Source organism: Triturus cristatus, chromosome 11, assembly GCF_964204655.1.
Source record: "Triturus cristatus chromosome 11, aTriCri1.1, whole genome shotgun sequence".
NCBI lineage: Eukaryota > Metazoa > Chordata > Amphibia > Caudata > Salamandridae > Triturus > Triturus cristatus.
Genome location: NC_140594.1, coordinates 991,413,215 through 991,435,188, shown reverse-complemented (window position 1 = coordinate 991,435,188; position 21,974 = coordinate 991,413,215). Strand labels below are relative to the sequence as shown.

General features: G+C 42.4%; 2 protein-coding genes across 2 annotated transcripts in view; one reads left to right on the top strand and one right to left on the bottom strand.

Annotated features, from left to right (window-relative positions):
- Nucleotides 1–21,974, bottom strand: part of HPS3 (HPS3 biogenesis of lysosomal organelles complex 2 subunit 1) — a 472,707-nt gene that overhangs the window by 76,509 nt on the left and 374,224 nt on the right. The gene's annotated exons all lie outside the window — the stretch shown is intronic.
- LOC146785797 (signal transducer and activator of transcription 5B) lies at nucleotides 14,488–19,540 on the top strand. Its single transcript, XM_085635072.1, has one exon. It carries the CDS (start codon nucleotides 15,226–15,228, stop codon nucleotides 17,575–17,577), a length of 2,352 nt encoding a protein of 783 aa, XP_085491198.1. The 5' UTR covers nucleotides 14,488–15,225; the 3' UTR covers nucleotides 17,578–19,540.

Here is a 21,974-nt window from a genome sequence, read left to right as displayed (position 1 = left end):
GAGGGTCATTACTGATATTGAATCTCCATGGCAGCATGGATTTGTCCATGGTCAAGGCACAACTCATCATATTAATGGAGCAGTTGCATTATTTGACATTGCTGCATTCTGGGACGGCACATTAGCAATCATGCTTGTCACTGCAGAACAGGCTTTCTATCGGATAGACTGGTGATGCCTCTGGCAGATAAAGTGAAAGAAGAGTTTTGGTCCAAAACATATTTGTAATCTACATGTGCTTTAATGGAAACCCACTGCAAATGTGCTAATAATGGGAAAAAATATCAGCCCAAGTACAGATTACCAGAGGTCCTCACCCACAAGTGATTTCCTGTTCTCCTCTATTTTCACTGCATCGAGAACCTAAGTCATTTACTGTTTTACAAGGATATCATTGCATATGAAACTATGGGTCACAAAACCAAGGTCCTCAAATATGTAGATGTGGTTGACATCATGACAGTATCGCTATTGATGGAATAGAACAAGTAGCAGCACAATTTGAGAAATTGTCTGGGTACTTGGTGAATAAAAATAAAACAGATTGTCTTCAGGGCCAGAAACCAAATATCAACAGGTAGTTCCATCTGCTAAATATCTTGGGTACACTATTACCTTTCATGCGAAAAAACGGATTGAAATGAACTATGAGTTCGTACTAAGGAAGGTTAAAGCTAATCTTAAGAATTAGCACTGTATACCAAATGTCAGTTCCCCTTAAATTAATATATCTCTTTTGTGCTGTTCTTTTGTTGAAAAAGGCCTCTTTTTAAAACTAGTCCATCTTTAGTTTTCATCCGTCTCATAAGGACCCTCCCTCTGCAGTTTCTGCTTTCAAAGTTATTGGTGCCATGTCGGGAGGGAGGGAAGAGAAGCAGACTGAGACTAGGAGCTCCTGAATCAGAGTAATGAAGATTACTGGTAAGTAATAGGTTCATTACCTCCTCATTCCTCATCCCAGTCTTTACTAATGAGACTATATAAAACTCCCCAGTGCACTTATAACCTTTCATATGCTCTTTATTTAAATAGTTCACTCCTCCCATGAATATGCTTGCAATTACATTAATGCAGCTTTAAATACTCCTGCAGTAAAATTCTTATTGAAATCCATTCAATAGTCTGTTACGAAAGTGTTAGGAGTGGCGCAAGTGGTCGCCCAACAAGCCCACCTGACTGCACAAGAGATGGATACTGCCCTGGTAAAGCAACCTTGCAAACAATATGGAACGACACAGCCTATTTAGATAGAAGCTTGCTTGATTGCCTGCTTTAAGCACCTACCCAGGGTCCCTGTTGTCATTTCATTCCTCTAGTTCGTAGCTCCATAAGCCACCAACAAAGCTTTGAAGAACAAAAATCCTTAGTTCTTCTTAAATAAACTAAAAACGCACTCTTAATGTCCAGTGATTCAGGAATATCCAAATCTCCCTCAATCACTGACAAAATATTCCCTTGAAAGTCTCTTGAGAACAATGAAAATGCTTCTGGATTTGGGACTACACTTAGCGTCAAGTGTCAAAACCATATTGTCAAGCAGGAACTTCAAGTAGGGGTATATATTCACCAGTGCCCCTATCTCTCCCAACCTCTTAGGTGAGATTATAGTCAACCAAAAATACACTTTTGCTGATACCCTGAAAATGTCATAAGTTTCTGAAGGTTCAAATGCTCGCCTGCAAACCCTTAATAAGCACTGAAAAGTCCTAAGATGGTACCAGAGTATGAACGACTGGCCTCAACAATCTGAAACTGTTTAAACATTTCAAATCTTGCGGGATTATTTTAGAGATCTCCCCATTTGTTTTCATGAAACATTTAATTGCTGCCCATTGTTCCAACAGTGTTGAGGGGTATAATTCTAACAAAATAAACTCTTACCAAAACCCGCAATAAGGAACTAGGGGCCAGATGTATGACTGTTTTTTGCAGTCCCAAACGGGAAATCTGTTTGTGATCGCAAAAAAAGAGTCCTGGCATGTACAAACGTTATTTTGCGAGTCGTGATTTGCAAAATAGCATTTGCGACTCTTGCTATTAGTAAGGGGCGTCCCTTCCTAATAGCAAGTCACAATGGGATGTACCATTGTTTTGGAACCTCATTTGTGGCCGCAAAACACTTGCAGTTTACCACCTACTTCAAGTAGGTGGTGAGCCACTTGCAAAGGGGAAGGGGTCCCCAGGGGACCCCTTTCCCTTTGTGAGTGTGTGCGAAAATATTTTTTAAGAGCAGGCAGTTGTCCCAGGGACCACTGCCTGCTCTTAAAAAATGAAACAAACGTTTCATTTTTCTTTTTTAAATGCGTTAAGGACAACGGGCAGCATTTAAAAAAACTGCTTTATTAAAAAAGCAGTCACAGACCAGCAGGCCACCATCCCTGTGAGTGCTGGCCATTCCTAATGGGGTCGCAAATAGCACCTGCCTCATGAATATTAATGAAGCAGGCAATTTGCGACCATTAGGGTTCGCTGGCAGTGTCTGAGACACTGTTGTAAATTGCATTTTGCGAGTCGCAAATTGCGAGTTGCAAAATGTAAGGGTCGTACATCTGGCCCTAGCTGTGTTATATGAGTTCTAGCACAAACCTGCTCTAATATGTTGAATAAAGAGATATGAAAAAAAGAAACTGATGACAGGACCTTGCTTCTACTCCTTTATCTTGACACCACAACTCAAAATCGTTCCTGTGTCTTGAGTAGACTTTCAACATTGATTGATTCCTACAGGCCTAAATGTCCACTGCCACCTCACTTGAACTTCCCAAACCTTGAAGGACTAGCCACTAAATTTCCATACCATGAGACATAATGTTCTCAGCTGACTTTGCGTCAGACCAAAATGGAGCTGCCAAAATTACGTGCACCTGCTTGTTCAGAAGCTTTTGTAAAATCTCTAGAAGGAGAGATATTGGGGTAATGCAAACAGAATACCTGGTGGCCACTGGATTAACATCCCATCCGCCGACCACAAATCCTTACTATGAACAGAAATGCAACAGGACAGCATTTTCTGGGGATGCAAACAAGTCCAACAATGGACTCACCTGTGTTTCACGTATAAAATGAAAAGCCTACTTCCTTTTTTTTTTAACTTTATTTTCTGGTTTTATGATAGCATAAACAGAAAGATGTTCTCCTGAGAAAGGAGTAGTCATAAAAAAGTTGTTGTTTCATTTTACATAAAACGGAAAAACAAATAGGTATGACAATAATAAGTCTAAGAACACCACAGTTCATCTTGTAAGGGTACAGGAATGAGACGCATAGGCAATGTATTTGGCAGGCTCAGGGGTGGAGCAAAAAGTGCTCATAGTCCATGAGTGTGGCCGCTCATGGAGGTTGGGTGGTCTCCGAGGAGTCTAATGTCAGGAGATAGTCTCTCAGTGCCAGATATCCTCGGTCTGGAGGGAAGTGGTTGCAGGGATGCGTATAGCTTGCTATTAGTGTCACAGTGCATTTGGCTTTTAATCCATGCCACTGTTGCAGGTGTTTTTTTTCCACCAGTGTATTGCTATGTCCCGTTTTGGTGAGAAATAATGCAATGGGGACAAGGTGGCGCAGGGATTTGGGTATGTCCTGCACGTAGCCCAATAGAGCTAGCACAGGGGTCGGTTTGATGGTGATGTGTCTCATAATAGTAAGCTTATCAAAGACTTTCCTTCAATATGGTGCAATTCTACAACATGTCCACGTCATATGTGCATCATCTGCTGTAATTGTTTAGCATTTTGGGCAATCGGATGATCGGGTAGGGACTAAGCCTGGCTTGTTTGGTGGGTGTGACATAGGTTCTATACGGGAATTTATAGTGTATCATCTTATGGCGATGATTAAAGGAAACCAGGGGCGTCTGCGAGCAACAAGCAGACCAAACCTTATCAGTCAAGGAATGTGCCAGATCGGTCTCCCGTTTAGCTCCAAGTCTAGAGTCGTGGGCTGGTAAAAGATCTAAACAGTGTGATATATTTTGGAGATTAGCCTATCCACATTCATGTCATCGATCATCAATGTCAATGGTGTAAATTCATCAGGGGCCAACGGGTAAGATTGGATCCGAGCCCTGAGTGCCCTCTGACGCTGTTGCAACACAAAATTATCCATTTAGGGAGCATCTTGAAATCATATATCCTCCATATGGTAGAACACATGCCCGACAGAAAAAAGATCTCCAAAGGTATGTAGTGTATATTTCGTCAATGTATGTTGGACCAACCGTTCTTGTGTGATTGGCAGCCTGGGGTTGTCAGCTAGGAGGATCGCAGGAGAGTATAGGAGCTGTTCACCCAGCATCCGAATCAGCCGCTTTAGCTGGTTGTAGACAGCGTCTGCATGTCATTTGCGTCTGGTGGGAGACCTGCTGGCAACAATGCCTTTAAGGGTGTTGGGGCTGCAAGATCTACTTAGTGTTTGGTGTACGGTATGAGGGCATCTGATACCAGTGTCGGGGAAAGCTACACTGCGCGACTAGAGAATATAAATGCATTTGGGGAACTGCAAAACCTCCGTGTTCGTACACAAATACTAAGGTGTTCCACCCAACCTGAGGCTGCCTACCAACCCGAATGACCCGTGTTAATATACTCTGCAATGTTGCAAAGAACAAATTCGTTAATGGGATAGGGATGCTTTGAAACAGATATACAAATTGGGGAAGAACAATCATTTTTAAAACAGCAATGCGGCCCGCCATTGAAAGTGGGAGGTAGATACAGCGCTCTACTCGGGTGGTCAACTTATTCACATGTTCCTTCTTGCAAGAAGGAACATGAATTTTTAATTAAAAGAAAATTCAGTAATTCCAGCTCTATAGGGCATCCCTAAAACACACAAGAATGTGACAGATCCTCCTTTAAGACCAATAGTTTCATTTATCAACGCTCTGATGGAACCATTATCTAAATTTGTAGAAACGTACCTCTGCCCAGTGGTCAAAACATTTCCATCTTACCTCAGGACTACAGGTGACCTTATTGGTAAGATGGAGAACATCCCTTTTGACAACAGAGACATTCTAGTAACTCTTGACATAGAGGCACTTTACACCAGTGTGTCCTAAATAGAAGCCATAGAAATGGTCGAGTTGTTATTAAAAAGATCATCAAATCTTAGCCTCAAGCGCGCGCCTGTATATAATGTTTACAGTCCATATAGATATATTAAAAAATCCCAATCTGTATTTCCAAGTTCTTTTTTAATTGTTAAGCCTGTTGATCCCTTTGTTTCTAGCCATAAAGCCAACCTGTGTTTCGTCGTTCCTCAGGGATAAAAAAAATAACATATAGAAAATTATCTTGGTTGCAATGTTACAACTCTATATTACCAATTACACCCTTAATTTAGTGACATTGCTGTCAATGCATATATCGCCTAATGTTCCTGTCCGTGACATGTGTGGAAACCCATGCCCAATATATTATATATACAGTGGATAAATAGCTACACTGATACAACATCTGCATCAACATAAATCGTCTCAGTCTTATTGTGTATAAAAGAGGGGGTTCTAATTGACACCTCGAAGATTGTGTACCACCATCTATGTTATCTTCCACATAGGGCCTATCTAATGCTTGTATCATAGGTTATCACATTTCAGTGCTTAACAATAGCACACATTATCACCACTAGTACAAAACTTTTCAATGGCAAATAAAAAATACCTGTCTGTTTCAAAAGAATTTCCGTATCTCAAAGAAGGGAACCAAAACCCATGGAATAATCCATTCATGTTGCAATAACTCTAAAAAAACAAATCCCTTATTATTGTCCAGACTATATGCATCTCTTGTTGCCGGATTTACTTCCGTCCCACATAAAATCAATACCGTGCACCCTTCAATTTTTCATGTGAATATGCAAAGTAGCCATCAGACACTATAGATAAAACACTCAAATGTACGCAAAGTCAGAATCAAAACCATTATGCACTCACCCCTTAATGTAATCAAGCGTCATTATTCAAACGATTAGCTGTAGTCACTTTAATTAGTGCTGAGGGGTCTCAGATATTCAGAGATCCCCATCCTTAAAAAACCATTTAGCAAACAGCAGGAATGTTAATTACATGTCCTGGACCTAGGCTTAAAAAAATCAGTGTTCCCCATCTTAATGAAGCAAAACAAGCCCCCTGACTGCTTAACATTTGTGAACTTTTCGGTCTGAGTAACGACGAGCGTGTACGCTTGAGAATCTGGGTTCAACTCGGCGCCAAACACATCCTTATGTATTGCGATGATGTACTAGCCAGAAAAGCCCACACTGATGCTTACGGCGAAAGACCGCCATCTTGAAATAGGCCAAAATAGAGTTCTGTGATTATTATGAAACTATTTTGACATATGATATCTGCTCAATGGTCCTGATTTTATTTCTATTTATGGTGAGGTAGAATTAATATAGCCACCTCCATATATGAATATATTAAAAGCATCCATATAATTTCACTATTTATTATAACAGGCTACAATGACTAGTCCTGAAAAACGTCTGTAATCTTTGAATATCTGTTACCTAACGGACAGTTAATTAACTGCTATTCCAACTTTACATCACATTTCTACTCCCATAATTAAATATTTCCAGCTTCTATATTCCTCCATAAATTGTACCTAAAACTACCGTAATGTGAATAAAGACCCACGGGTGTGTGGCTTGTAAAGGCCATACCTAATAAGATATAGATTTTCACATTTACTAGAAAGCAAGATGGATTCCATGTCATCGATTAAAATTTCAATAAGACTATTATGTGCCATCCATATTATATCTAATGTGAATTTTAAGCATGACCTACCTCTTTCATTGATAATTGCTTATTCATATCACCCTATTGCGCTATCCAATGTTCATCATTGCTATCTTGTTTAGGATTGCTGCAACCCTTATACATAGAGTTTATCATCGCACTGTAATATAATCATAAAGTAATTTTTCACAAGCAGTTTGTCATCACAGTGTTACATAACTTTGTCCTAGCATTGTATTAACTTGAAAATGCAATTATTCTATAATAAATACCGACTCATATTCTCGTTCAGTACAATCCCATATTGGACGTACTCTGTACTATAGAGTCATTATCCCATCATTTCTTGACACTATTCAGCAACATAAAAATGTATATTTACCTCATAAATATTGGATCTAACTAATCGAATTTGAAATATTGTGTGCATACATGTGTCCTCATATAAATAATAGGAACTCAGCTGTTCTAATATAGATGGCGGTAATGTCAGAGGTGTAGCTAGAGCTTGTGGCGCCCGGGGCTATCCCTCAGATTGCCGCCCCTGGAGAGGGGGATGAGGGGTGCTGGGGAAAAGGACCGAGAGACACATAGTATCGCCGCTAATAGTTACCTCGATCATGCAAGTTACATGCACATACATGACACCGTCCAAGGCTACACAGTTAAATACACCGGTGACCGGCAGTACAAAGGAGAACACACAGACTGCCACCCTGCAGGATTTCAGGAAGGGCCTAAAAACATGGTTATTCGATTAACGTCCCTAATCAGCAGCACCGCCCCCACCCTCCAGCGCCTAGATACCCTCACAAGTGATAAGTAGCGCTATGCAAATCCTGTTTGTTTGATTGATTGACACCCGATTTCCACACATCGTTTGTGCGCTACATTAGTTTTATCTGTAAAATTGTATGTCTTTGCAAGTTAAGTGACCACTTCAATGGAGATTGTGCTGTCTATAAATGACACTGCGCGAACACACCATGCTTTAATGATATATGTTCAACATTGTGAATTCAGTGATGAAGCACTGATGGCAGCGACGCCACTCTGAAAATTGTTCGAGCACCACTGGGTGTTCCCAATCCTGTTTCTCTTGGTTATTACCTTCTCTGACTCAACGAAATTCTAGTCCCCCTCCCATATGAATGTATCACAAGCCCTCTGGACATTATTAAGGCAGGTATTGGCCTGATAATGTGGTAACCAGATATTTTACTCATTAGCATTTTTAAAGAGGGGCGCATGTTGTGTGTGTTTTTAGTGTCTCACCAGAGTGACCAAAAAAAGAAGCCTGCTGTGGTAGGCCCTTTATAGTTTTCAGAGCTTGATACAGTCTCTGACAATTCTATGTTTATTTGTAAATTGCTGGCCTTTGTGCTAAGGCTGGGTGTTAAGCAGTCTGGATTCCTCCTTGCACAATTGTTGGCTCAATTACTTTAACTGTAACTCTAAACCTAGAACACAAACCCTAACCACAAACCTGCGGTAAGACCCAATCGAAACACTTGTGTTCATCCAAACCTTAAAACTAACCCGCAATCTAAGCATAATCATACATGTATCTCTAAACCTATTGTTAATCCAAGCGATGCTAATAACTCCAGTTCTCGTTCCACCCCTATCCCATTCATCTAACCATCACCCTCATCCTAGTTGTAACCTAATTCTTTCTAATACTAATATTGGCTGTCACTCCAACTCAAACACTAATACCAGCTTTAAGGCAACCCCTATCTCGTGCCCTAACTCGAGAATAGCAGATCTTGTTTCCGTGCAAGATTTGTGCATGCGTTGGTGCCTTATGTTAAAAACAAGATCTGCAAACTTTAGTCCATTCTCTAGATGTCATCAGGTAGGTATGTGAAACTGCCCTACTCACTGGCCTATCGAGCCTGGCTTCCCCAACATTATTATTAATCTTAGCAGCAAGGCTTACTGCAAACATGGAAAAGGGCAGACCACAGCTCATCAGTTAGAGAATGTCTGAGCTCGCTCCCAGTAGAGAAACACTGCATACTCAGGACAGTGTGCATAACCTTCAAAGCCCTTCACCAACCTACCTAGCATCAGCAATTACACGTCACTGTGCAAAACAGAAACCCCAGAATCAAAGAAGCACTGATGCTTGTAGCTCTGAAATTCAACATAAACAAATCGTATGGCCTTATTTAGAGATTGGTGAGTGGAATACTCTGCCACACAGTGGCACATATCCTGTGCTCTGTATACAAAGGCTATAGGCTACAATGCACCTGTAATACATTTGTGTCTGAGCATCCCATCGGCCAAACTCCAAAGTAGGCCCTTACTCCATCTCAATAACAGCACCCAGAATATGGATTTTCTATTTATCCAATACAATTCCATATTCATGCCTCATAATACCTAACACTTACGTTTGTGACATTTAATTGCAGCTCTCTCCAGCACCTGCACCGCCACATATGCAGTGTCATTCTTAAATCAAATATTGTAGCGTGAAGAACAAACTGACTACTTAACGTTCACTATAAGACAACACGTCTTTGCTAACATGGATTTATATGACTTGGATGCATTTCTCAAAATATGTATCTACAAATTGCAAAATGCTCTGACATCATCCTGAACATTTCTTTGTAAATATGTATGTTTATTATTTGGAATCATTTCTCACATTTTTTTGTAAAAATAAAAAACTGTAGAGTACTTTAACATCGTCTGCGTGTGGTATAAAATTTCAAATAAAGAAATAAAAACGTAGAAATTACCAGCATTCGCAGGGTTCTATACTTTATGGAATGCTCTCCGACACCCCACTGTACAACCGACGGCCATGTCTACGTTTCTACAGGGCAATGCCTGCAATGTTCAGCTCATGGTTTGTGCACGTGGAGGGGCGCAGCTGGCCCCGGAAGTACAGCTAACAGTAGCAGGCCGGACATAAAGGAAGCATAGCTGCCAAGGTTTCAGATTGCTAAGTGTGACATTTTTATAATGTCAGCGTAATTATGAGTGACATTTCAACAACTATGAGTGACACTTTTTTCGCAAGGAAAATCAAGCAATAGAAACAAAGGCAACATAAATATCAGAAATTACACCCATTTGAGTAACGAGAAACTCCTTTTGCATGCGTAAAACTAAGCAATGTAGTCCACAGAAAGACATTAATATCAGAAATTACACCCTATTGAGCAATGAAAAGCTCTAAAAAAAAGACCTTTTAAACTATTGCAAAATCCTTGAAATAGAAGATCACTAAAGTACAGCTGTTTTTTAAGACGACTATTGCATTTTCACACAGTCCTTTATTTGCTGGTTAGGACCTCATGGCACTATGAATAAAGAAATCAGTAATTCCCAAAGCACAAAACAGGGCACAAATCTGTCTCTCTCTAGTTACACACACAACCTACATTTGATTGTATTAATCAGTTGAAGTTTCATAAGGTAAACGTAAAAGAAAAAATAATTCATTTTCCCATCAATTTAAATTTGCATGATCTATGAGCATCTTTAAATTAAAGCATATCATGTTTGTATATATGGTTACCTGAAGAACAAAGACCAGAATAGGTTTAGAACATTCAATAGCCATATGATGTCTTTTACACCCACAAACACACTCTGAAAGACATGATTATTACCCCATGATTATCCAGCACTTCACCTTCTGTGCTCTGCTGGACTCTCACCTCTTGTGCCACCAGAAGCCCAGCGAGCGTCTTTTCTTCGGCCAGGTTGTTGGTCAGGGTGGGCAAGTAAGCTTCACACAGTGCTGAGAGATAAGTAGCAGGTTGTAGGTGGCTGCATGCCTCTCTCCTCTAGGACCGTCGGCCAGGGTCCCTCGATGTAAATAACTAGTCAAGCACCTGAGTAGGTGAGGGCTGGCAGGCCTCGATACGCAGGCAGACTGCAGGGAAAACAACATCCTGCCAACACAACTCTCCTTCACAAGCTTGCTGAGCTCTTGAACTGGCCTCTAATTTAGCAACCAGGGAAATGTAACAGCTGCCAGCAGTGGTCTTAAACTGCAACACACATCTGCTCTGCCAACTGCATTTCACTGTAGTACAGTTTATTAGAAATGTTTGCACTGCGCACAATCCATAACTCACAAGTTTGAATGTGCTCTCATATGTAACAATAAATAGAAGTAGGCCCAGTGAAATTAAGTATTTGCCCAGGATCACAGCACTTGGTCAAACCGGAAAGAGCGGGTGGGAGGCAAAACCACGTTGAAAAGTGGCCTTTTTTTACTGCAAAGCAGATCGGAAAGGTAGATATGATTCTCTGTCTTCCTGCTACCCGGTGTCCCTCTTCAGACTCTCCAAAAGTGCATGTGTGCATGCAGGTGATAATTACTGCTGCAGTGCTGAACGCACACATTTAAGGCGCACAGGACTCAAATCACTAACCTAAGAGCAGAATGCATTCTTCCAAATAGGTTTGTCTTTTTAACCATAAAATTCAGGCATGCCCAATACGGAACTCCCTCAATTTAGGGCTTTGAGACAAACATTGGGAAAAGTGAACTAAGTGTAACCAGGGCTTTAAGTGGGATGAAGAAACTGGGGGGTCTCTCAAAGGGGCTAGATCAATGTAATTAAGGGCATGGCTTAAAAACATATCAGCTAAGCGTGCCGCACGACTTGTATTTTGCTGTTCCTGTCATTGCATCCAGATATATGATACAACAAGTCACATCATACCTACAAGTCAGGACTATTGGCTTTGTCAATGGTAGTTGCATAAGATAAATAAGCAGCAATTATGGCTTGTATTTAATATTGAAAAAACTTCCACTTAAAGCTCTGGTGACACCACGGCAATGTTGCTTCTCCTGAGATTAAAAAAAAAGGGAAATCCAGAGAGAAAATGACTCTTTTTAAAGGATTTCCCTTCACCTACAACCCTCACCACACGCACATCGATGTGCCTGCGGTCACTGGAGTCCGGAAAAAAAATGGACCGCCTGTGCCAGGACACAAAACAGAGCCCGATAGAGACCAGTTTTGATGCCTCCTTAAAAAAAACTGCCGGTGCTCAGACCCGGTGAGACCTGGCCCACTTAAAGCCCTGCCTAACTGGATAGAGCTGCAGAATTTGGAAATGGGGAACCAAATTAGAGTCCCGGCATCGGCTCAACAATATTGTAACCCTGGGCATATCACTTCATCCTCATCTCCCCGTACCTTTAAAAAATACATTTTAACTTAAGGCATTCATGTGGAATGCCTGGTTCTCGTGTATAGCGCTATTGCCTTGGGTAAAGTTTGCGCTGTATAAACTGCAATTATAAATACAAATAATGAAATACCCCTACCAATAGTCTTGGCACCTGGAAGTTTCCATTTGTGTGGAGTTTCAATCTGCCAAGCCGGGGACAGAACCTGCAACACCGAGATCTAAGAACAACTATAGAGGGCAAAGGGCTGGCTGTTGGAGAAAAGGAGGCCACAGGACTGCGTCACAATTCTACTTTCATTCTGGTAAATGTGCTGGGGTGGCCCAGTTGGAGACTGGATCCCTCCCTTTGGAAGAAGTTAATCTGTCCTTGAAATGTGGCGTTTGGAGAGCTGGCGGCTGAATTACAAGGTATTGTTTGGGAAAAGGGGGTGACAGGCGATGTTCAGAAGGGGTGGCAGCAGGCACAGGTAAAAGCTTCTTGGGTCTAATTGAGTCACCCCCTCCCTCTGTCCATGGCATGTCTGTCCCATCGGAATGGACCCCTCTACAGCAGCAGCGTTACCGGGATGGTGTTTCTCTGAAATGGCCCTTTAACCTTAGCTTTGATCTACATTCACGACCCCTCTGACCACCAGCCGATGCATCTGAAAGGCCATCACCAACCAATTACCGCTGTGACTTTCGGGCATAGACCTAATTCTCTTTTCGCCTGCTCAGCGTCACGGGATTTCAGCTTACTTTGGCACCTGGGTGAGTGTATGCAGAGCCATTAGCAGGAGTTGCAGCCTCGAGGGATTATGCTCGAGATCCTACACAGACAACACTGACCCAGCCTTGCCCCACCCTATGCCTCCCCCTGAAGCTGAAAACCACGCCGCTGCGTGCTGCGCATAATGTATGTCATCACGTACGCGCCGGTTTATTTATGAGGCGCGGCGGCGGGAATAACTTTAAAAGTACCCTACTGTCGGCAAATGTACTGTGTGCCGAGGGAGCCCCTGTAGCTCGAGGGCCCCCCCGCAACGCGGGGGATGCGGGGGCCTGTGTTACGCCCCTGGTCCCCACATAAATTATAAAGGCCGCCGCAATGGGCCGCCGCCTCCAAAACAGTGCCGCCTGGGGCGGTCCGCCCCCCTCGCCCCCCCCTAGCTACGCCACTGGGTAATGTTCATATTCAAGATAGATAGGGTGACCAGACGTCCCGGTTTTCCCCGGACGGTCCCCGTTTTTGGAGAAGTGTCCCCGTGTCCCGACACTTTTCTCCAATTCAATGAAATGTCCGGGTTTTTAAACAGTGTCCGGGTTAAACATACAAATGTCCCGGTTTTTTATTTGTTTCGGTTGTTTGAGCATGCGCGTGCATGCTCTGTTTGCACTGATTAAAGCGTGACGTTTAGGTGAGCGTTGTAGCAGGAAGGGAAATCGGGCTTTGAATGGGATGGGGGGTGGGGAGAGGTGCTCCTTTCATTCCACAGCGTGAGGTTCAGCGCTTTGAATGCGACCTCTGTCTCCCTGCCGAGAAGTCAAAGGATGCAATCTGCATACATTCACACCTGAATGCCGGTCACTTAGGGTGCTTCCAGAGATACCTTTGTTTTGTTAATGCAGCGCCCCTGCTCCAACAGCTACTGATGGCAGTGCGTCTTTGAATGTCTTTATTTTGTAAAAGCCTACTTGCAGGACCTGCTTATATCCTTGTTTAGAAACAGTAACCTGTTTGTACTTCGTGTCCAGGGCCGGCTTTAGGGCGGTGCGAGCGGTGCCACCGCACCGGGGGCTGGCTTCCTGGGGGCGCCGTGTTAGTTTATTATGCTTTTGAAGCACCTGCTGCAGCGTTTCTTTACCCCCAGCAATTACCAGGCCTCACATAAATGTCAAGATAACTCGTGTGATTAATAATCTTCCTGGAGAGAGATCAGCATTTTGTATAGTTGAGGTTTTGACTTCGGTGAAGTTAGTGTAGAGGGTTAACATGCCTGCTGCAAAGAACCTGTACCAAGTAGATTACAGAGTGCGTATGATGTAAACAGATCAGCAGATTACTGCTTTCAAAAGAGATATCCTTTTGTTACTTGCAATTTATAACTTAAAGTCCTGATATAGAATAGTGAGCTATTAACTTTCATCCTAGAACTGCATACACACTGCAAAGTATACATTATTAGAGCATTGATTAATGTTGCAAAAAGGGATAATTTGGCTAGAAATCGATTCTTATTATTAAAGAAAACTCCCAACTATGCTGTTTCTTTTTCAACTCTGCGTTTGTGCTTCTCCACACAAAGCACTCTTAAACTATACTGCCTACCAGTATGGATGACATGTGACTCCCTACACTTTTAGTCCTTTGGCTTATGTAACATTTCCTATACACTGATTACACATGCATGATTGATTGTCTCTGTGTAATGTGTGTGTGATGCGAAGTGCTCGGACACCCTACACTGGTATGAGTGGCGCTATATAACTAATTCAATGCATCTGAGAGAGTGTGGTTATGGAGACTTGGTCACTGTTAAAGGGTGCTAGTGAGAGAATCCGTGGTGGAGGTGGTCTTGGGGGGGCGCCAACAAACACTGTCGCACAGGGCGCCACCAGCACTAAAGCCGTGGTCACCAACTATAGCAAATGTTGAGGCAAAGTCTGTTTAAATGGAATTAATGGTTACAGCCAATAAAAGACCTCTGATTTGTCGTCTGTAATGCTTCATCTCGGTCTGTGGAGGGAGCTGTCTTTCTAGTCCTTTTTCTATGTCCATGGCAGCTGTCAAATAGTCCTACCCTTATGTCGATGGTTACTGCAAACCGTAGTCCTACTTCTATGTCTATGACCTGTCCCCGTTTTTTGTTTTGAGAATCTGGTCACCCTAAAGATAGAACACAAATAATGTAATTGCTACTTCTCTTAAAAGGCTGAAGGTGCCGCCCCTTGGCGGCGTTCAGGAGCACGGGGAAAAAGAACCACAGGGGTTTGACGGTTGAGAGGAAGGGGGCGGGGTCCGCGGTCAGAAGGGCGGGGATCGTGAAGGGAGCTAGAGACTGAGAGAGCGTAGCATACGGTGGCTGAGGAGGAAAAACAGCACCGGCGACGGGGAGAACGAACCCGAGACTGGACGGCGACGGCGGCCGGGGCAGGAGACGAAAGCATTGCCGCAGCAGATTTGCTGCTAACTTCCTAGCCTGAAATAAACGTGTATGCTTTATGGGGAGCAGCGCTTGAGGACTGTGCTTATTTGCGCCTTGCGGTTGCCTGTTTCCCAGGCTAGCCGAGGCTGCCAGTGAAAAAAGTGGCAACATTACGCAATGGCTGTTTGGATCCAGGCCCAGCAGCTGCAGGGCGATGCCTTGCGACAAATGCAGGCTCTGTATGGCCAACACTTTCCCATAGAGGTTCGCCATTATTTATCACAGTGGATCGAGAGTCAAGCATGGGACTCGGTGGATCTGGAAAATCCACAAGATAGTATTAAAGCCACGCAGCTACTGGAAGGCTTAATACAGGAGCTACAGAAAAAAGCAGATAATCAAGTCGGCGAAGATGGCTTTTTACTGAAGATCAAATTGGGGCATTACGCAACACAACTCAAGAACAGCTACGAGCGTTGTCCGTTTGACCTTGTCAGATGTATCCGGCATATATTGTATCACGAACAGAGGCTTGTACGAGAAGCAACAAATTCTGGTTCTCCAGTGGGTGGTATTGTGGATGTGCTGTCTCAGAAACACTTGCAGATCAATCAGACATTCGAGGAGCTGAGGCTGATCACGCAAGACACTGAGAACGGCCTCAAGAAGCTCCAGCAGACACAGGAGTACTTCATCATTCAGTACCAAGAAAGTCTTCGTATCCAAGCTCAGTTTGCTCAATTGCCCCAGCTTAGTCCCCAGGAGCGTGTCTCAAGAGAAGCGACGCTGCAGCAAAGGCAGGCATCATTAGAGGCATGGTTACAAAGGGAAGCACAGACACTACAGCAGTACAGACTGGACTTATCAGAAAAGCACCAGAAGACGTTACAGCTCCTACGAAAACAACAGACTATAATCTCAGACGATGAGCTGATCCAATGGAAACGACGTCAGCAGCTCGCAGGGAATGGTGGACCTCCAGAAGGAAGCTTGGACGTACTTCAGACTTGGTGCGAAAAGTTGGCTGAACTAATTTGGCAGAATCGTCAGCAGATCCGCCGGGCTGAGCATCTCTGCCAACAACTCCCCATCCCAGGACCAGTGGAAGAGCTGCTTGCAGAACTCAATGCGACAATCACCGACATCATATCAGCACTTGTTACAAGCACTTTTATCATAGAGAAGCAGCCGCCTCAAGTCTTGAAGACGCAGACTAAGTTTGTGGCTACAGTGCGTTTATTGGTTGGCGGAAAATTAAATGTGCACATGAATCCACCCCAGGTGAAAGCGACAATCATCAGCGAACAGCAGGCCAAGGCTCTGTTGAAGAACGAGAACACCAGAAATGAGAGCAGTGGTGAGATCCTGAACAACTGTTGTGTAATGGAGTATCATCAAGCAACAGGAACTCTCAGCGCACACTTTCGGAATATGTCTCTCAAGAGAATCAAACGGTCAGACCGCCGTGGAGCCGAATCAGTAACAGAAGAAAAGTTCACAATTCTGTTTGAGTCACAGTTTAGTGTGGGCGGAAACGAACTGGTGTTTCAAGTGAAGACATTGTCACTACCAGTTGTTGTAATCGTTCACGGAAGCCAGGATAACAATGCCACAGCTACCGTATTATGGGACAACGCATTTTCTGAATCTGGTCGTGTACCATTTGTTGTGCCAGACAAAGTGCTTTGGCCACAGTTATGTGAAGCTCTGAATATCAAATTTAAAGCTGAAGTGCAGAGTAATCGAGGATTGTCAGATGAAAACTTTGTGTTCCTGGCGCAGAAACTATTCAACAGCACTAGCAGTCATAAAGACGACTACAGCAACATGACAGTGTCTTGGTCACAATTCAACCGGGAAAATCTACCTGGATGTAATTACACATTCTGGCAATGGTTTGACGGAGTCATGGAAGTGTTAAAAAAACACTTGAAACCACATTGGAATGATGGAGCAATCCTAGGATTTGTGAATAAGACCCAGGCCCATGATTTGCTGGTGAATAAGCGAGATGGTACTTTCCTTCTACGGTTTAGCGACTCGGAGATCGGGGGCATAACAATAGCATGGAAATTTGAGTCAGTCGACAGGAGCTTATGGAACTTGATGCCATTCACCACGCGGGACTTTTCTGTGCGATCTCTGGCTGATAGACTAGGAGATCTAAATTACCTTATCTACGTGTACCCAGACAGGCCCAAGGATGAAGTGTACTCAAAATACTACACGCCGGTCCTGTGCACTCCGAAAGGTAACGACGGATATGTGACGCCACAGATCAAGCAGGTTGTGCCAGCTTTTGCGACATCCTCTGCTGAACTTACACCGACAGGCAGTTACATGGATCAAGCACCCTCACCCGCAGTGTGCTCCGAACAGCATTATAATATCTACACTCAAAGCGCTGATTCAATTCTGGATCCGGATGGCGACTTCGACATTGACGACACCATGGATGTTGCCCGACATGTGGAAGAACTTTTGCGGAGACCCATGGAAAGCCAATGGATCTCCCATGCCCAGTCTTGACATCTTCTCTGCCACCCAGCCGACTGAATGGAGTCTTGTGTGTGCGCGTGTGTGGGTCGCACCCATTCAACTGCTTCTTTTTGGAGACGATATTCATAATGTGAAATGTTAATACTAGTTGTTCATTTGGTATTTCGTGCATGGTGATTCAAGTGTTTCATTTTCTATAAAACAAAGGTTTTGTAGTTAGCGGGTTAGCTCATCGACACGTGGCGCTGCAGCATTAGACGCTGCAGTGGTAGTTATATTTTCTGTTGTACAAAAGGCATTTGGCTGAGTGCGTGGTTTTGCTGTTAATTCTTTTTAAGATTTCTAGGTTTTCCTTTCGCGGGACGCCCCCAGTATAAATAGGGGGTCAACTAAAAAGACTTTTAATGTGTTCTACCCATCGCTTCACCTACATATATATATATATACACACACACACACACAAGTATATATATTTTTAAATGAGATAACTTTATTTAACTGCACAACTATTCTCTTTTGCTTTTTAATGCTAGTAGCTGTTGTAAAGACCAAGTTGCTGAGCAATCAATGCCACACTGGGTTTAAAACGGTGTCGAACCATAGTAGTTACACTGATTTGTCATGTTCTGGAAATTGGGAAGGACAACGTGTCTTTCTGCTTAATAATGGGGCTTTAAAACTGTCCAGTGATTGGGGTGGCACCTGCCCACATACATATGGCATGCTGCATTTGAAATGGTACACCAACCCAGGAGGACCAATTGAAAAAAGAGAAAACTGCTTCTCTAATATATCGAAATACTGGCCCTATAGGTGCCAGTAATATAAATGTCTGAGTATACTTTTTTGGTAAATATGATGAGAAATTATGGAATTGATACATCTTTACAAAGCACCACCCCCTGTATGCTATTTATGAAGCCATAATCATTTGCTTTAAGAGGTCTTGATATATTTGAGACCTTTATACTGAGTTAAGATCTCCTGTCCTGAATTGAAATATTTCTCTCTATAAGAGAGATTCCTTCTCTTCTCGGAAATTGTAGCGGGGCTCCCATCTGATCTTAGTAGAATACTTGGAGAACCCCATGTGAATAATCTAGTGTGGTGATCTTCCCAGCCTCCCTTCTGACCCCCCTGAGGCCTTTTTCTAAAATTCTCACCTTCCTTGTGGCTTTCAGCATGTTTCTCTGATCCACAGGGTGTGTTTCGCTTTTGCATCAGTGGTGTGCTCTTTAGTGGCCGGCCTTTCAGCTAATTGTAGCATGGCTAACGCTGGTGCTGACTCCTTCGACCACTGGACATCGTCCTTCGCTTCGGGTAGCTGGCTCCCTAAAGATAATGCTTTCCAAAATAAAAGACACAACCTGTTTGAGGGTAGTGTCAACGGCTTTGCTTACTGACGCGTTTATGTAATTTGTTGGCATGCAAATGCTGAAAGACCACCACAGCGCTCAAACACTGTTCTTCAGTGTATTTCCTGCCTAGTTTTGTGTGAAACTTATCTACAAAAGGTGGTATTTATTCAGTTATGTTCTTCTCTCAACATCATAAAAACTATTCCCGTTGGCTGTCCTGAATTTGTTGGTGGTGGCAAAAGCATAGTATCCGTAGTTATGTCGTTAAAGGTCGTCAACATCATATTACTGTTAGCACCAATTGTCCCATCTGTTTATCTCGAGTTAACTGCCTTTTGCAAAGAAAGCCATTTAGCTATGGGGGTTAGTTGTTTTGTTTTATTCGGTGGGTGGGAAGTAGTGGAAAGGGTTTTTTAAGTGGGTGGTTACAGAACGGGTGCTTTTTTCCTTCTGTTTTTTTGGTATTGTTGTTAATCTACACAGTTTTGTATTTCATCTTTTTAAATAGCTACTTCATCATTGCGTGTATGTGTGCACATATGTTTCTTGTCATGTTTTTGTTACATTTGAATGGTGAATTTTAAAGGTGATTGGTCGTTAAAAAAAATAAAATAATGTAATCTAAAGGGCACCAACAACTTCTGCCTTCTTGAGTCTCATATTTAGGACCCCACGTTTACCCATAGTCATTGGCTCATTCTCCCGAAAAATAATGTTATTCATGATCCGTGTTGAGGCCTAATTCAACTGTCCTCAAACTCATGATCGATATCGCCACCTTATAGATAGAGGAATTATATTGATGCTTTTAACATATTCATATATGGAGGTGAATATATTAATTCTACCTCACCACAAATAGAAAACAATCAGGGCCATTGGATACATTTTATTTTTCAAAATAGTTTTATAATCCTGAGGCTTCTTTTGCCTATTCCAAGATGGCGGCCTTTCGTGGTAAGCATCCGCACTGGCATTTCTGGCTAGTCCGTCTTCATCATCACAACACATAAGGATGTGTTTGATGGCGCCTGAGTTGTACGCAGATTCTCAAGTGTACACGCTCATCGTTACTCAGACCAAAATGTTCACAAATGGTAAGCAGACAGGGGCTTGTTTTGATTCATTAAGATGGGGAACACTGATATTTTAAGCATAGGTACAGGATAAGTAATTAATATTACTGTTTGCTATAATTCTTTTTTTAAGGATCGGGATCTCTGAATTTCCATCATCCCTCCAGCACTAATTTAAGTGACTATAGCTAAGCGTTTGAATACGGACACTTGATGACATTAAGGGGTGAGTGCATTATGGTTTTGATTCTGATTTTCCGTACATTTGGGAGTTTTATCGGTAGCGTCTGATGGCTACTTTACATAGTCACAGGGAAAATTGAAGTGTGCATTATACTGATTTTTTCCGGGATATAAGTAAAACCGTCAACAATGTATGCATATAGTCAGGACAATAATAAGGGATTCGCTTTTTTTAGTTATTGCAACATGAAGTGATCATTCCATGGGTTTTGATTCCCTTCTTTTAAATATGGATATTCTTTTGAAACAGACAGGTACTTTTTATTTTTCATCGATAGGTGTTGTACTAGTAGTGATAATGTGTGCTATTGTTAAGCACTGAGATATGATGACCTAGGATACATGCTTTAGGATCGGCACATTGTGTACTGCCATCTATGTTATTTTCCACAATCGTGAAGGTGTCAATTAGAACCCCTATTTTATACACAATAAGTCTATGAGACCATATATGTTGATGATGTATCATTGTAGCTATATATCACCTGTATATATAATATATTGTGCATGGGTTTCCACACATATGTCATGGACAGGGACATCAGGCGATATATACATTGACACCAATGTCACTAAATTAAGGGTGCAATTGGTAATGTAGAGAGTTGTAACATTATAACCAAGCACATTTTCTCTATATGTTTTAGCCCTGGGGAAGTCTTGGGTTAATCCCCAATAATGACGAAACACGTGTGAGCGTTATGGGTAGAAACAAAGAAGTGATCAGTCTGCACAATTAAAAAACAACTTGGAAATAATACTGTAAACATTATATACAACCATGTGCTTGCTAAGATTTGATATTTACAATGATCTCTTGATCACATGATTGGGGAGTGGGTTGAATCTCACTACCTTTGTGAGCACTGCATCAGCACTGTCATCGTGCAAAATATTGTGGGTAATAACATCTTGAGTGCCAGATCCCTTTTCTGATCACCAATACGAGACCAGATTTGCTTTTACTAGGGGCAGCCCGAGACACACGTAAATAATATAGATATGGATAATACGATGGACTGAGATAGAGAAACAGAGGAACTATTCAGCAACCTATGCAGAGGTAGTACAGTTGGGGAGGCAGCAAGGAGTGGCAACCCACAGCACAGAGGTTTATACATGTATACGACTTGAGAGACTGAAGAAAAAGGAAATGTCAAAATTGTAGGACGATGCAACACTAAAGCAATATGTAAAACTTAATAGGATCGCAAGAAGGTTGAGATCACAAATCATCCCAACCTAGGATGATGTGGGTAAAGACCTGCTGTTTGTCTGATAGAAGGAGCTAACAACAAATTCTATGAATCTAGCGGGTATCCTCATTGAAAACGCAGACAGGAAGGTATCTGAATTACAGACAGCATTTGTCAAACTTGAATCTGAGATTAAAAATCTCACTCTTGTTCATGCAACTGAGAAACTTTACACAATTCTGAGCGCGATCATAGCCAAACATCAGGATGAGATAAAACAACGTAAAGCAAAAACATTTAAAAAGGATGAGATAGATTACAGGAGCAGTAGTAGAATTTTCACTTTTTCCAAGAAATATGACCATCTAATTCCAAGTGACACGAGAGATAAGACAACTGAGTTAGCATCAGTAGGCTCAAGCTATACATCACTATATACCCCAGTAACTAGTGAGAGTGAGAGAGGGAGAGGAAGGTACATCACGACAGACCCCGTCAGAAAATTCTTTTTTAAGAGAAGAACAAAGGATCAAGAGAGGGAATCGGGAACAGAC

Excerpts from the sequence above, each read along its gene's own strand:
- LOC146785797 (XM_085635072.1), top strand. The coding sequence starts at position 15,226 with ATGGCTGTTTGGATCCAGGCCCAGCAGCTGCAGGGCGATGCCTTGCGA.